General features: G+C 35.3%; 1 protein-coding gene across 2 annotated transcripts in view; it reads left to right on the top strand.

Annotated features, from left to right (window-relative positions):
• The window catches only part of SYNE1 (spectrin repeat containing nuclear envelope protein 1), a gene marked incomplete at its 5' end in the record, with an annotated part of 439,816 nt that overhangs the window by 112,892 nt on the left and 309,545 nt on the right, over positions 1-17,379 (top strand). The window contains 6 exons of one of the 2 annotated variants that reach the window (XM_079147948.1): positions 313-509; positions 5,732-5,841; positions 8,985-9,035; positions 12,214-12,321; positions 14,908-15,045; positions 16,242-16,406. In XM_079147948.1, coding sequence (XP_079004074.1) covers positions 313-509; positions 5,732-5,841; positions 8,985-9,035; positions 12,214-12,321; positions 14,908-15,045; positions 16,242-16,406 — 769 coding nt within the window. The remainder of the gene's footprint in view (positions 1-312; positions 510-5,731; positions 5,842-8,984; positions 9,036-12,213; positions 12,322-14,907; positions 15,046-16,241; positions 16,407-17,379) is intronic. The other variant, XM_079147945.1, reaches the window with a different exon arrangement.

Raw genomic sequence — 17,379 nt, forward strand, 5'->3', positions numbered from 1 at the left:
TGTTTTTACGATTTTCTCTCTTTTTAAAATTTTGTCACACATTTTCCTCTAAATTGATTTTTCTTTCAAAAATAAGTGTAAAATATGCTCTAAGGGGATGATCTCAATTACTGAAAAAATCTCAAAAACTCATAAAAAACTCATAAAAACTCTTCTTACCTTCTAAAATAACTTTTGCTGAATTTTACTCAAAAACATTTGACTGATATAGTGCATCATTGGTGACAAGCATTGGGTTTTGTGTGAGATCTTGAAGACAATACTTGTATTTATTCAGAACGTGACACTGGTTTCTGTGTTTACCACACTAAGGCAGATCGGAATAGAAGTGAAAGACTTTGGGCGAAGTTGGAGAAGTGGGGTTGCCTTCCATTCTGTTATCCATGCAATCCGACCTGAGCTGGTGGACTTGGAGAAGGTGAAAGGCAGATCTAACAGAGAAAATCTGGAGGATGCTTTCACTATTGCTGAAACGCAACTGGGCATTCCAAGACTGCTAGATCCTGAAGGTACGTTGAATAATTGCTGACTGTTATGTACCTCACCATAGGGTATTTGTATGTATTAAACCCACAAATTACATGACTTCTAAAGCTCTTTAGGGGACAGAAAGCAAGAAATAATATCTTTCTGCACTAATTTTCTTCTGGATAGATATTTGCCTCCATGTTTGGAAACAGAATATGATACCATTCCTCCAACAGTTGTTTGATATTGGCATACCAGCAGGTGAGCTGGGCTTACTCAACATACGAAAGGGTGAAATGAAGGTGTTCGAAGTGTGTGTATGAGGGATGAGGGTGTGTCAGAAGCAATGATTACTCTAATTCCACAGAATCTGTAAGAAATCGATTATTACTAATCTAAGATCATATATTCAAAATGTCAGTTATTAGATACTTAGAAATTATGGTATCCATCCAATGTTTTGGTGAAAGTAGCAAACTATTCAAATGGTTGACTAATATTTTCCGTTCCAATTCTTTTGCATATTTTTGGTAAGATTGTGAATTTTAAGTCTTTCTAGAAATGGAGTTAACTTTTTCAAGCATTCAAAAGACTGGTCTGATAAACTTTAATAAAGTGGTAAGTTGTTTTTAATATTGAAACAAAGTATCTGTTTCAGTCAGCAATTTTGCTGCTGTGACTAAAAGTCCCAACCAGAGTAATCATAGAGGAGAGTAGGTTTATTTAGGGGCTCATGGTTTCAGAGGTCTCAATCCATACACAGAAGTCTCCATTCTTTGGGGCTCAAGGTGAGGCAGGCCATCATGGTAGAATAGTGTGATAGAGGGAAACAGCTCACGTGGTGAGAAGTCTCTACTTGCCAGATACAAATTTATACCCCAAAGCCACATCCCAATTCCCACCTCCTCCAGCCACACCCTACTGCTTCAGTTACCACTCAGTTAATCCCTATCAGGGGATTCATTCACTGATGGAGTTAAAACCTTACAACCCAATCATTTCTTTTCTGAACCTTCTTGCATTGTCTCACACATGATCATTTGGGGAAACACCTCACACCCAAACCATAACTATCAAAATGAATTTCATAAATGTCATATGTAATTGCCCATTTGTGTAGGAAGTTATGGAAACTTCCATTAATGAATGCATAAATGTTAATGTACAGTGAAAACACACTTTTCTAAAAGATTGGATTTCAGAATGAATTCTCCCAGCCCTAAAGCAAAAGTGATGCCCAGGCATTTCCAAGTGAAAGTGATAGAAACCTTGGTGAATCTCCTCTGAGATGAAAGGCCCTATGGAGATCCCTGGCCATGTCAGAGTGCTTATTTGGACCCCCACATTCCACTCAAGTAGTCAAGGAATCTACATCTTGTTTCTGTACAGAATGCCAAGGGAGAGACTGCACACACAGCCCAGCTATCAACTGCAGAGGATGCAAGAGAGTCATAGCTCTTCCTAGTGTAGGATGAGAGTATAAAGCATCCTTTCATGTCCCTTAGAATAGAAGGTCTTAGTACTTCCACCAGTCATCAGAAACTGAGGTTCCCCAAATGCAAGGTTATCCCAGGTATAAGTGGATCTTCTGTTTTCCTAATGAATCTTCCTCTTCAAAGTAATTTAGCCAACTTGAATGTATAAACTTTTAGAGATACAGAATAAATAGATCAATAGCTATTGTAATAGTTATTTTATAAGTTAGGCACATATATATTAAAAGGCACATATAATGTTAAATCATGTATTAAATGTTGCTTTTCTTTCCCTTTTCCCATTTCATGAAATAGTTTTATTCCTTCTTCACATACCTCTTTAGCATCAGTATCAAATATGAGTGATCTTTTCATTTCTAAAATCACCTTTAAGTCATCTAAGAAATTCCAGGATATATTATCTTTGTTTCTTTTTAAAGTCCTATATTGATGGTCTCTAGAATTAGATCCCAAATTAAAAGAAATCTTTGTCCATTGTTAGTTTAGTTTTATATTTTAATTGTGGGCTTTAGATTTTTTTGGTTTTGAGTGTATACATTGCTCTTCAAAGTGTCATCATGGTTATTGCCTTTTAAATGGATGTTTTAAAGATTTGTTTGTAACATTTGGTACTTTTTCTTTATTCAGTCTTATCCCCATATTCAGCATCAAAATTTCAGTGCCCAATTTATACTAATTTTATATAGCAAAAATCTATAGCTTTGAAACCACATTGATTGATTGGTTTTTCAGGCTGCCTCCTTCAAAGAGTACTTGATTATTCAAAATATTATTATTTATTTTTAAGGAAGAAATAAAATTATCTTTGTTTACAGATGACACAAATGCCTATGTAGAAAATTTTAGAGTGAGGTTGCAGGACACAAGGGTAATATACAAAAGTGGATTGCTTTCCTATACACCATCAATGGCTAATTGGAATTTGAAACTTAAAACGCAATACCATTTATATTACTATGAAGGAAAAAAAGTACATATCTAACAAAATACGTACAAGATCTCATAAGGATAAGTACAGCATCAATGAAAGAAATCAAATAAATAAAAATGAAAAGAAATAAATGAGACATTCTATATTCTATATATAAAGAAATAAATGAGACATTCTATATTCATGAACACAAAGACTCAATTTTAGAAGGCTCAGTTTTAAGATGTCAGTTCTTTTCAATTATTTGTTTATTTATTTATTGCAGCAAAAAATAAAAGTCTTAATTTAATAGAAGTATATGTGGCAAAGTGGTAGACCAGAGGAAGTAAAGGGGTTGGAGAGGGGTGGGGGTTGCTATTAGTGAAGATTTCCTGAAAAGCAGGCAGGAAGAGAACAGGGTCACCATAGAGTAGGAAGAATGACTTGGTGGAAGAAATAACATTTCAAGCAAAAGACAAAGTACGAAGGAAGTACATGAAGCAGCTGGGGAAGGCAGTCAGATGTTTCAGAGTTAATCATAATTTTCAGATTTTATGATAATAAAATTACTAATATGTAAATGTTCCAAATTTTTTCTCTGTGAACCATCCAAGGAGTTCTGCCATACCATTCCATTTTGGGGACTAATATGTTTATTTGTTCTTATTAGATATACATGACAGTAGAGTGTATTTTGACATGTCATACATACATGGAGTATAACTTATTCTAATTGGGATTCCATTCTTGTGGTAGTTCATGATGTGGAATTTCATTGGTTGGGTATGCCTATATGAACATAGGAAAGTTACATCCAATTCATTCTACTGTCTTTCCTATTCCCATTCTCTCTCCCTTCCCTTCATTCCCCTTTGTCTAATCCGATGGACTTCTATTCTTCACTCCACCCTGCTTATTGTATGTTAGCATTAACATATCAGAGAGGACATTCGACCTTTGGTTTTTTGGGACTGGTTTATTTCACTTACCATGATAGTCTCCAGTTCCATCTACTTACTGGCAAATGCCATAATTTCATTCTTCTTTATGCCTGAATAATATTCCATTGTGTTTATATGTCACATTCTCTTTATCCATTCATCTGTTGAAGTCATGAAATTCATTTGAGAAAATGAGAAGCCTGGAATAGCCAAAGCAAACCTTAGCAAGAAAAGTGAAACAAGAGGCATCACAATATCAGACCTTAAATTATACTACAGAGCTATTGTAGCAAAAACAGCATGGTATTGGCACAAAAGCAAACATGAAGACCAGTGGAACATAGCAGAAGACCCAGAGACAAACCAACAATACAGTTATCTCATACTAGATGAAGACACCATAAACATACATTAGATAAAAGATAGTCTCTTCAACAAGTGGTTCTAGGAAAACTGGAAATCCACATGTAGTAGAATGAAATTTAACCCCTAGTTCTCACCCTGCACAAACCTAAACTCAAAGTGGAACAAAGACTTAGGCATTAGACCAGAGACCCTCTTGCACCTACTTGAAAAAATAGGCTCAACTTTCTGTCATGTTGGCTTAGGAACCAAATTCCTCAATGAGACACCCAAAGTGCAAGAAGTCAAATCAAGAATCAATAAATGGTATGGTATCAAACTGAAAAGCTTCTTCACAGCAAAGGATATAATCTACAATATGAATAGAGAGCCTACAGAATGGGAGACAATCTTTGTGCCTCGGATAGAGCATTAAGATATAAGAGGGATATATGAAGAACTCAAAAAGCTTTAACACCAATGAACAAATAACCCAATCAATAAATTGGCTAAGGAACTAAACAGACACTTCACATAAGAAGAAATATGATCAATCAACAAATATATGAAAAAATGTTCAACATCCCTAGCAATTAGAGAAATGCAAATTAAAACTACACTGAGATTTCATCTCACTCCAGTCAGAATGGCAATCATCAAGAATACAAGTAACGAGGGCTGGGGAGATAGCTCAGCTGGTAGAGTGCTTGCCTTGCAAGCACAAGACCCTGAGTTCGATCCCCAGTACCGCAAAAAAAAAAAAAAAAAAAAAAAAAAAAAAAAAAAAAAGAATACAAGTAACAATAAATGTTGGCAAGGATGTGGGGAAAAGATGCACTAATACATTGTTGGTGGGACTGCAAATTGGTGCAACCATTTGGAAAGCAGTATGGAGATTCCCCAGAAAACATGGAATGGAACCACCAATTGACCCAGTTATCCCATTGCTTGGTTTATACCCAAAGGACTTAAAAACAGCGTACTACAGTGATGTAGCCACATCAATGTTTATAACAGCTCGATTCACAACAGCAAAGTTTAGTAATTTAGAAAGAATGCCTCATAGTGAAAAGACTAAGAAATTGGATATATGGCATATCCCATTCTTCTCAAGCAAAATTTATGGGGGCAAGGAGGTTATCTGCATTTGGCCATGTATAATGGCATTCAAGCAGTCATGCAGTATCACACCTGCAAACATTTTATACTTCCTGCTCTCCCCGATTCTAAAATTTACATATTATTTGTATTTTATTAACCAGACAGAATATCTGAATAACCATACAGAATCTTTGATCTCTGCTAAATTATTGATGAGACTATGTAAATGGAACATGTATTACTTTTCTAAAAGCTGTTTGTTAAAACACATTATCTTGAGTTGTAAAATTCTTGACATGTTTCATCCAGACTAAATTGGTTTCCCTTCTTCCCCCAAATGTCTAAATAATAATTCTATTTCTTTCTGCATTTAGGACAGTTTTCTTAGTACAATAGCTAGATTTTAAAACTTGCATTATTAAACTCCAATGAATGCTAATTAATTTATTCATGTTTGATTTTGGTTTTTCCAGATGTTGATGTGGATAAACCAGATGAGAAGTCAATTATGACCTATGTGGCCCAGTTTCTGAAACATTATCCTGATGTCCACAACGCAGGCAGTGATGGGCTAGAGACCGACGTGAGTATCTGTTTTCACGTGTTGCAAGTGTGCTCGGTGACAGTGGCTTAGGTTTTTATGGGTACTGTTTTCAAAAAGGTAAATTGGAATGCATTGTAATATGAGAGCAATTAAAGAATAGATATCACCGAATTAAAAGGTGATTAAATGAAAAGATTTTGCTGACTTCTATGTTGCCTGGTAGAGAGAGCATTACTAAAAATAAGTGCTAGGCTAAGCAACTCAGTGAGACCCTGTCTCTAAATAAAATACAAAATATGACTGGGGATATGGCTCGGTGACCAAGGGTCCCTGATTTCTATCCCTGGTATCTAATAATAATAATAATAATAATAATAATAATAGTAATAATAATAATAAGTACTAGATATGCAATGCTGATGAGCTAAACTAAGGAAAAATAGCAGTGTTGGGAACTCAATTTTAGTAATTTAAGGACTGAAGTAATTTTACTTCTATCACATTTGTACACATAGGTCTTGAGTCTCTTTGATCTGATGAAATCTAATTTTGACTTTGAGATTTAATGTTAGCTATTTACAGCAAGCATATGGAAGTAAGGCAAAATTTTAAAAGTTGAAATTATTCACTGTGGTTAGAATTTTCAGCTTACAATAGTTTAAGTAAAATTTACTTTTTTCATTCTGCTCAAATGGTGTATGTTCAGCATCACAATTATTTTTAACTAAATTTGGAAAAAAAGGGAAAATTATCTTTATTTGACTTTCTAAAGAGAACCTACACTAAGGAAAAAAATTAACATGTTGATGTTAATTTCCAACATTTTTCTTGTATATGTAGGTTCATGATATTTTAAGAAAAATATAATAATAATATCCATTCAATTTTATAATTATTTTTCTGTAAACGTTATGAAGAATTATGCAAGTCATCATCTGTGTGTATTTTATTTATCTAAACTTAACTGCTAGAAATTTCTAACTTCTTGTTATTATAAATAACACTTTTATGAACAGTCTTAAAATAAAACTTTGTTGTAAGATTTGTTTTTAGAAGTAGAATTTCTAGTCTAAAAGGCATAAACATTTTAATTCTTTTTAAAAATGTTTTCTGCATTTCCCTGTGGAAACTGCCCATATTGCCCTCCATCCAGGAAAGTAGACTACTGGTCTCCTGGTTTCTAACAACTATGGAAATAGCCCTTCTCCTGCTATTTTTAAAACTGCATTTTATTCCTTTTAAACTATAAAAAGGTGGATTTACTGCTGAATTTATAATGAATCATAAAGCAAAATGACTGTAGGGAAAGTAATAAATGGAATTTTCAAGATGTACCTTTCTGTATTGCCCTGATCTCAGCTGGAGTTTGGAAGCAGTTTGAGATCACAATGAAGGCAGAGAAAAACAAAACTTTTAAAATATGTTTTCTAAAATCTTAGAAACAGGCCTAAGGAAGGAAAGGTCAGGGAAGCATAAGGCTGGATCGTCAAGTGGAAACAAGTATTATACTAATAGAAATCAGTGACTTCATGAAAGAATGAAAACATAGGTAACTGGTGTTTCCTATGCCTCCTGGATGAAGTTACTATGGTGTTTGATAGAGCCATGCTGGTGTCTTAAAAACTGGTTTTAGGAAATGCTTCTTGTGTCTTGCCAGTATTCAGGCACAGGCACTGACTACCAGAGTAACTTATCCATAGTTAGTAAAGCAAACATTTCTAAGAAGTACACAAAAGGCTATAAAGCCAAGGCTCTGCATATGTCAGCACTTTGAGTCATTTGGGGGTGTCTGAGTTTTGACAATATAATTGGATATGGATGTTACTGGATGAATAAGAAACTAAGAAAACAGACACCTCATCCAGCACAAAGAAAATCAGATTTCTATTTGATTTCTATATCTAAAGTCCTTGTATTACTCAGTTGGATTTATATCTGATTTGTTTTCTGAGTTTTTCCTGTTTCCAATTACTCTGACATTTGTCATCTCAGATAGGTAAATTTTATGACTGGAAGCATCTGAGAAACACAGGTAGATGCCCATGAATAGGAACGTAATGCAAAGACCCCCAGAGATGTGAAACATACAAACTCCTGCCACAAGCTTCGGTAAACTTCATTAGAGTCTTATTATTAGGAGGTTAACTTCATTGTCTAGAAAGTAAGATTTGATCCTTAAAAAAAATCCCCTGTATCCTTTCCCAAAAATAATCCATATGACTTCTTTAGGGTCATTTCAAAAATTGATTTTGAGGAAGATAGATTATAAGCTTTGCCCTTTTGTGTGGTATTTGTAATATAGGACCCAAGCATCTAAAACAATATTCTGCACAGTTTCCAAAAATTCTTCTAATGATGCAGGGCTTATATGTGTTAATGCCATTAATGGCCTTTTAATTGTATTTAATGAATTTTTAAGATTTTTATAGACCATGTATATCAGGTGGCTGACGCCATCTCTTCAGAATACTCAGTATTTGCCTACTCAGGACTTAGCAAATCTCCTAGCACACAAGCATACCTGCCAAGATTCCATTTTTTGTATGCATTTGATTTTTGCATCACCTTTTATGTGTCTATTCAAATCCGATATTTTACAGATGCATTTTAACTATGATTTTCTACCTGCAAATGGGCATTACCATGCCATAGTTGAACCAGTAAAGCTTTTGAAGAAACATAAAGGTATTGCTTCGGTTATTAGTACTTTGTCATAAGTAAATGAAACAGGCCTGCTGGCTTATTTTCTGGCCCAGTGAATTTTCATTTATTTTTGGACACCCTTCTTCCACTGCAACAGATACCACTGATTACACTTAGAAGCCAAAGCACAGCCAACTACATGAGAGACGCAGAGGAAGACATGTGTGCTGCTGGTGTATCGACAGGAAAACATTTATGTAGTTCTCCTAAAGTGTTTAATTTTATTTCAAAACACATTTGGAACTGTTTGTGTTACCCCACATAGCTATTTCAAGTTTTTGTAATGCCATTTTCCAATAACTACTTATTGACTTATTGGACATTCTGAAAAAAATCCTAATGTTATTATACCCTTAAAATCATCACCTAGCCATCTATAGACAGATATTTCTCCAGTAATTTTATTCTTGTTTCCTGTATAATTTTTGATCCTAATTTATAGTATGTTTCTATGTATCATTTTTTTTTCATATTGTTAGGAAATACTTCCAGTTTTCCCATCTTTTGCAATTTCTATCCAAAGTTTTAAGGTAAGATTTAAGTAACCTTCAATGAGTGACCTGTTTTAAATATTCTACATTCTGTAGCCTGTTGGCCATTCCTTTGCATGCATTGTCCTTACGTATACATTTCTTTTACTACTTTGGTCAATGTTAATTCCTTTTCTTTCTAACACAACAAATAACATGCATATGTTATTAAATGTTAGTGACAGACTAAGTCACTTCCACGAACTTTTCCACTAATTTTCAATTATGAGACCGCACTTCACTTAATAGTGTTAATTTTTAACACTTAATAGCACTAATAAAAAGAATTATACTAGCTGTGTTTGATTTCTTGAAATGTAATATGAAAAATAAAAACAAAGGTTTACTTTTATGCCTTATACTATTAAGTGGGGAATAATTTAAAAAGGTAAGTATCACTTCACTTGTCAGTCTGAGATCCCCCACATCTCTTTTGCTAAGTATTAATTACATAGTTTAGTAACGTTCATAACATAATAGGTGCTAAAAATTTTTGTGGGCCAAATGACTTTAAATTCTTGCTCATATCCAAGTTATTGAATATTTATTCTACACATTAGCTTTTCCAACTTTCTTTAATATTATACTTGGGCCTGGGGTTAAACATCTAACAGTGCAGTGGACTTTATGCCAACATTGGAGCAGAAAATCATAAGTACCAATTTCATGTCAAATATTAAATTAACCTTATTTCATGCTTCATGAAGCATAAGTTTGTGTTATTTTTGTGCCTCTGAGAGAAGGGGAAGACAGAGAGAAACAGAGGGTAGTGGAGAGAATGGTAACAGTTTGGCTCTTTGAATTTACATGATCTGCACACAAATAGACATCCAGGTCTTTCGAATGTGAGTTAAACTTACCAGTTGAAGAAAATCCATAAGACTAATTGTTTCTGCGACTTTAAATATTGTTTCAGACTTCATTTTCCTCTTAGAAAGTAAAATGTTGAATGTATAAATAGTATCTCTCATATCTTTTGCGATTTGCTTGATAACTTTTCTACCACCAGAAAAAGTCATTTGCTAAATTATGGACTGTAATAAGTTATTCTAAGAACATAATCCTCCCGTGACTTTGTGAAGTAATTTCCAATTGGTAACAAACAGTCCCAAGAGCAATTTGGATGCAGAGCTTGATAAAAGCCTGCCAGCAAAGTTGCACATGCACACTTTAGGGGACAGGTGTAGTGAGTGGTCCCATTGACATCTGATACTTGGGAGATAACCAAGGGCATTTATTTGTTCCTCTGAGCTTGTAATAATGCATTGTTAGTGTTTTTCTGGGCACAAAAATTGACCTATAATAAAACATGAGCCCTGATGACTATCACTTGATCATTTGAAAGAGCAATGGTAGGAAGAGCTGAAACTCTGCAGTTTTACTTCTTTCTCATAATAACTATGATATCCACCAGGTACCGTGGCACATGCCCATAATCCCAGCACTGCAGGAGGCTGAAACAGGAGGATCACGAGTTCAAAGCCAGCCTCAGCAATGGCGAGGCTCTAAGCAACTCAGTGAAATCCTGTCTCTAAATAAAATAAAAAATAGGTCTGGGAATGTGGCTCAGTGGTCAAGTGCCTCTGAGTTCAATCCCCAGTACCCCCCGCAACAAAACCCACAAAACTATGATATCAATTAATCATTATTACATAATCCTAAGTTGTATGATCCGGAGGACCAGACACTACGTTAGGTACTGGAGATAAATCCATAGGTGATAAATAATTGATAATTGGGGGATAAGGAGATAATTAAGGAGACAAACACAATGGCGTGCATTTGGGTGTTCCTCAGGGTCCAGGACCATAGGGAGTTGATCTCAGTATGCGGTCCCTAAGTATGTAGAACCAGCATGCGCAGGTTCACCTGAAAAATTGTTAGAGGTACAAATTCTTGGGCCTTGCTCAGATCTACTGAACCAGAAAGCCTGTATACGTGCTTTCTGGTTCAGATAACCCTGAACCCTGATCCTCTAGATGATGGAGTACATGATAAAGTTTGAGAACCACTGGTAGAGTAGAGACCTCTTGCCTCCAGACTTCTTTGTCAGGAAAAGTTTTCCATAGAATATCAAGGGGGGAAATGGGAAAATATGTGTTCAGGCGAGAGTTGCTGTAGCAAGATCAGAGAATGAGAGAAGTCAAGGATCATGCCAACACTGTGTGCCTGTCTCTGTCCTTGGATGTATAACACAGATGACCTCCATTTGTCACCAAAAGTGTGGGAAGGGTGTGGGATGATCTGAGAACATCATCTGAGAACAGATGATGATGCAATAACCGAAAGGTTAAAAATAAGAGAAAGAGAGAAAGATGTACCAAGGTCACAGAGCTAATGCATGGCCAAATCAGAATTTGGTACCAGTTTGGCCTACCTGTATAGTGCCTGTACTGCCTGTGAGGAGACCTGTCACAGGAATGTGAGCAGCAAGTAAGATATTATAGTTAAAAGTTATTTGCAAGTGCCCAAAATCAGGTTAAATGTTTATAATTAGTTTGGCACTCTTATAAGATATGGAATATTGATGAAAAATTAGAATGTTTTTCTAAATCAGTGCTATAATGGCTCCTGTTATTATTTGTGGAAATAAATGTTTAAATTAATGCTCGATGTATTGATTCAGCAGATAACTTGGTAAATCTCTTCTATGAACTGTGCTGCACCAATCTAGGAATATGACATTTAAATAAGATAAATATGTTTTCTATCTACTTATGTCATAATATTGAATATTGTTTTGAAGTAACAATGTAGGCAATTCATCCAGCATTATTCTGACTGCCACTCCTTGAATTTGGTCAAAGTTAATCCCATCCAGAATAGTCCCCTGGGTTACCAGTAGTTTTGGGTTGGGAAGCAAGCTACAGGCCTACATCTTCACTCCAACTATTGCTGTACTTATTAATTTTGGATGTAGGACTTAATCTTTGGATCACATTTTCTTTCTTAGGTTAGTGATACTTGAGGAGAAAAATGGAGTTGGATAATTTGGATATTAACAAGATATTTAAGATATTTTTCTAGAACTAATTTTGCTTCTTACACTTCAGAAGGGACAGGGAAAGGAGAAAGAAAAAATTTCAAAAACAATTGGGATATATTAAATATTAGGTTCAACCAGTAATTGAATAAATTCACAGTTACTAATATAATTGTGATGTTTTCTGGTTTCCAGAGAGAAGACAGACTCATTTTGAAGGAAATGAAAGTTTGGATTGAACAATTTGAAAGAGATTTGACAAGGGCACAGATGACAGAATCAAATTTGCAGGATAAGTATCAGGTAAGATACAGAAAAGAGATTTCAATTTTTCAAAACCTTTTCATGGATGAGATGTACATGTCACATAATCTATATAATATTCCTAAATATATTGAGAAAAGACAATAAGGAAATAATATGCACATAAATTAAATTTGTACATAATGTAATAATTACATTTCTCCCTATATAGGTATCTTTATATTGAATTGTGTCCACCCTCCCTATGGAGCTATGAGGTGTCATTGCTGGTTAGACTCAGAGTCTTAGAGGCAACCCAGAAATATACTATGGAGTCATTGTTTTATAGAACTCATGGCTTTACAGATGTCACATAACATGAAAGCCCACTCAAAATAAATGAATAAATAACTGACTTGAGTCAAATGAAAATTACAATAAGATTGGCTGAATTTAATAAGGGATTGCAACATGAATATTTGGAGTGGGTCCATTAAGGGAATCAGTTTCAACACCAGTTCAACACTATTGCACTGAAGTCAGGGTCAGAGTTGTTTTCCCCAGTCTCATTACACTGTCATTAATTGGATTTCTGCTTCCAATTTTCACTTCCAAGATACAAAGTCTGTAACAGGTTTTTCCCATTAAAAAGTTGTGATTTATTCTATGCAGCATTGCCATCTTCCTTCTTCTTAAAATACCACTTCATTTTAGTGGAAAAACTGAATATAATATATTTTGGATTTTATTCTGTAGTCTGTTCTATATTACATTTTAGTCATTTTGGCTACATAGAAGGGTATAATGATATGAGAGTTTCAACTTGCCAGACCACAAAAGATTAATCTATGGCATTAGTGTGTCATTTTATATAATCGAGTAAATATGCACAAATTTAAATGGATTATACCATTATTATTATATTTATTGAACTTGGCAGAACAATAAATAAATGTTTATTATCCATGTACTATTTTGCCTTGAAACTCAATATAATCTTTTAAAACAATAAAATTTGGGGGGATGAGCTCTATTAAAAAGTGATTGAGTTAGTTGAGAAGAGATATCCAAAAACAGGCTGAATATACTTACATAGTCCATCAGTGAGTTTTAATTTTAGCATAAAATATAAAAAATCCAAGTTACAAAAGTATCTATTGTACAGATATGATTTTATGAGAGGAAAGCAGATGCTTAGATAAATATAAAAATACAAAAAAGCAGCACTTCTTTTGAGTCATAGATGATCACTACATGTTTAAAAATGGGTAGTGACCATCTGAAATCTGAAAATTTTTCCTCATATCATTATACCCTTTTATGCAGTCAGGGAAAATTTTTTCTTTCATCTCTGTATTATGTAATCAGCATTTTCTTTCTATTTTAATATCAAGAAATACTATATTTTCCATGCATATGCTTTCATAGAGTTTATTCATTTGTTTTATCATTTTGTGGTGCTAGGAATCAAACCCACTGAACTACACCCCCAAAAAAGCTCTGTTCATTTTTAAATTATATTAAGTTGTGGTAAAATTTTTATTCACCATCTCCCCCCAGTGTTCTTCCTGTGAATTTGCATATTTGTTTATAATTTTGAAGTTCTTTTTTTTAGATGTGTTAATCTACTAGATCCTCTAGGGTCATTATTCTGCTCTGTAAATAATTGCACATTTTAGTGGCATTTTCAATTCATAATTTGGACTTCGAGTCACATGTTGGGATACAATGATTTAATATAAAATGTACAAATTTAAATACTTCTTATATTTACATATGGTTAAGCCTAAATATTATAAATTTGCTTTAACTATTCTGTGACATACTTGATATTCTAATATAATATCATATTATATTATAATACCATACAATTAAAGAATGGTTATATAAATGAGATCCCCTAAAGTAGATCTACCAATCCAGGCTTTTTTTTTTTTTTTTTTTTTTTGGTACTGGGGATTGAACCCAGGGGTGCTTTACCACTGAGCTACATCCCCAGCTCTTTTTCATATTTTCTTTAGAGACAGGGTCTCGCTAGGTTGCTTAGGGCCTCACTCAGTTGCTGAGGCTGGCTTTGAACTCATGATCCTCCTGCCTCAGTCTCCAGAGCCACTGGGATTACAGGTGTGCACCACTTTGTCCAGCTAATCTGGATTAATTTGAACTCAAATTTACATATTTTAATTCATTGTTATTTTGATGTATGCAGTTTCTTCTTGTAAATTGTTTTGCACCTTGAAATCAAACACTGGCCTATACCCCTGTTTACTATTCTTCCCTGACAAAAATAGAATGGTATGCAAATTACTGAACTAGCAGCGAGAAATCTAGGCTGGTGTCTGACCCCTGCTCCGTGGCCTTGCCAAGTCACTTCTGGGCTTCATAATGATAATGCGTGTCTATGATGTAGGGTTATGGAGAGACCCAGTGAGCACAGTATGTGGAAAGCATTCAGCCAGGGGCAAGCTCTGAGAACAGAACGAATGATCACTGCAATCACTTTCATCAACGCCCTTGGTATTATTATCAACGGCAAACACCGAGTGCTCCCCACACAGAAAGGACAGCTGTTTAGGAGCTGTGGTTTCCTTTGCTTTTGCTTTTTTTGACTCATTGCCCTATTTTTCTCTGTTTTTCCTCTTTTAGTCATTTAAACACTTCAGAGTTCAATATGAAATAAAAAGGAAACAGATTGAACATTTAATTCAACCATTACACAGAGACGGTAAATTGTCACTTGACCAAGCCTTGGTAAAACAATCCTGGGACAGAGTGTCCTCCAGGGTAAGTTTCCCCACGATTAATCTTCTCAGGGCGTTTGTAATTCCGTCAAGAATATGTTTCATCATCTTTTTCTACCCAGCACTGTCTGAGCTGGCCCTGCTGCCTCTGCCTGAGGCTGGGGAGGCCCCTCTGCTCCTGTCAGGTTTTTCTGTGCGCTAGGGGGAGCGCTTGGGTCAGCAGCTATTTTCCTGCCACACATGCCAACTGTTGACTCTTGCTAGACTGAGATCCTGAAAGAACTTCTGGATGACTTCTCACCTTAGGAAACTTAGTTCTGGGTTGTTTAGAAAAGGTGGCTTATCTTGTCAAAGAGTCTGTGGATAGTCAACCACGTCTCATTCTGTAATCACCTTTCATCAATAGTTAATGATTGTTGATGCTGACATACAACCTTACATGCTTGAATTAAAGCATTTCTTCTTCTCCGATCACTTGTGTAACTGAAGGAAAACCTACTGCTCTGTATCTTTCATAGCAATGTTCTGCAAGCTTCAAGACCAAGATTTCAAAGCACTTCTATTACCTATAGAAATATTTGACTTGAATTTACCATATGCTATTTATTTGGATAATTTACCTTTTGCCCATCAACTCTATCAAAGAATAGTGAAGTTCCCAAGTACCACAACCACCTTACCTGGCATTACAGTATATTAGGAAATGCTGCATGAGAATTAAGTAAAACGGAGGAATGGAGAGAAGGTTAGAAAATCGTCGAGTTCCAGAAAGAATCCTCACATCTGTGTCTTAAGCTATCTAGATAGCTTTTATTTTTCTAGGAAGTTTAAATGAGATTTTCATCCTGATAATCAGGACTTTCATATGCTGGTATATAATTACTGCTATCTTTGAACATGTTGGCAAACCTGATACCTTCCCTTTCAGCAAAAGTCACAAGAGAATCAGTGGGTGCTTTATGCTATTGCCACAAGAAGAAACTCTCTTACACTTCATAATTAATATCCTTCCATGTTTAAGATGTATCTTAAGTTTCCTCAAAAATTGTTTGTGACTGTAATTTCCTCCCCCTACCCAAAATCTCAAACTCAGGATGTTTGTTTAGTAGAGATTTATTAAGGGAACCTGCTATTAACTTAAAACCTTCTGTAGACTTTAACATCATTTTGGGACATTTTTAGGAATTGTCTTCTACATAGGAGATATTTATTTTACTCTTCTGATTTTTGGAATTTTAGCTCTTCGATTGGCATATACAGCTTGATAAATCTCTTCCCGCACCTCTGGGCACTATAGGGGCCTGGCTGTACAGGGCAGAGGTGGCCCTAAGAGAGGAAATAACCATTCAGCAAGTCCACGAGGAAACAGCAAACACAATACAACGGAAACTGGAGCAACACAAGGTAAAAATTCTGGTCATAAAACTTTGCAGCCTGGGAGTCCTGTGAGGCCTAGAGGTGTGTTTAGTGAGAAGCCACAGAGTAGAGCCCTGGAGACACCCATCAGACACATTCTTCCTGAAAGTTCTCAAATTTGCATTTTCCTTTCTTGCACTTATTCATGAAAATTCCAGTAGACTTTACTCTGAAGATATTTTCCACTAGCCTAGGGTCTGTTTTCAGCTCTCTTTGTTATTTCTGCGACTGTATGTTATGTTCTAAAGGATAAGGTTATGGGTAGTATGAATTTTTGGGTGATTGGCTCTTGACTCCATTCTCAAAGGAGGCCAGGCAAAAATTCTTGGGTCCCGGTGCTACAAGGTGGGGTGAGGGAGCCTTAGGAAGTGGTGGGGCTAGAATTGAATGGCCTCTTAGTCATTTGGGACATTTTCAGCCTAATGCATGTTCAGTTGTGTATAAGTTCCACTCTATTTTTTGCATTTTGTGATAGTAAAGGTCTAACTAAAATGCTATTTTTCATAATTGCAGTCCTGCAATTGTATAATTGAGCTTATGTTCCCCATTCTCTCTGTTATGGTGGTGAGGTTTTTCTGTATGTACGGAAAACAAACTATTCTGTAGAAATTTCTATTCCTGACTATATAAGGGCAATTTTTAGTTCATATATATTTTCTACCAAATTATTGCTATCCGTGTGTATCTGTGTGTATATGGACATACAGTTATTACTTAATTACCCCCAAGGAAATAGTCTATTATCTATTCTAGACTAGATCATAAAGCAAATTCATGACAGATTTGGTTTCATGCCTCTTTGGGACCTTATTTTTGGAGCTAGAAATGTAGAAACACAGAAATGTCATGCCATTTCAGTTCTTGGTCCTTTCAGTACAGCAGACTCCACCCCCGGTTGGCTCATCCAACAGGACTAACAGCCAGACTTTGCATCAGCTGTAGACCCTACTCGGGGTCCTGC

The sequence above is a fragment of the Sciurus vulgaris genome (genome assembly GCF_902686455.1).
Source record: "Sciurus vulgaris genome assembly, chromosome: 7".
Lineage (NCBI taxonomy): Eukaryota > Metazoa > Chordata > Mammalia > Rodentia > Sciuridae > Sciurus > Sciurus vulgaris.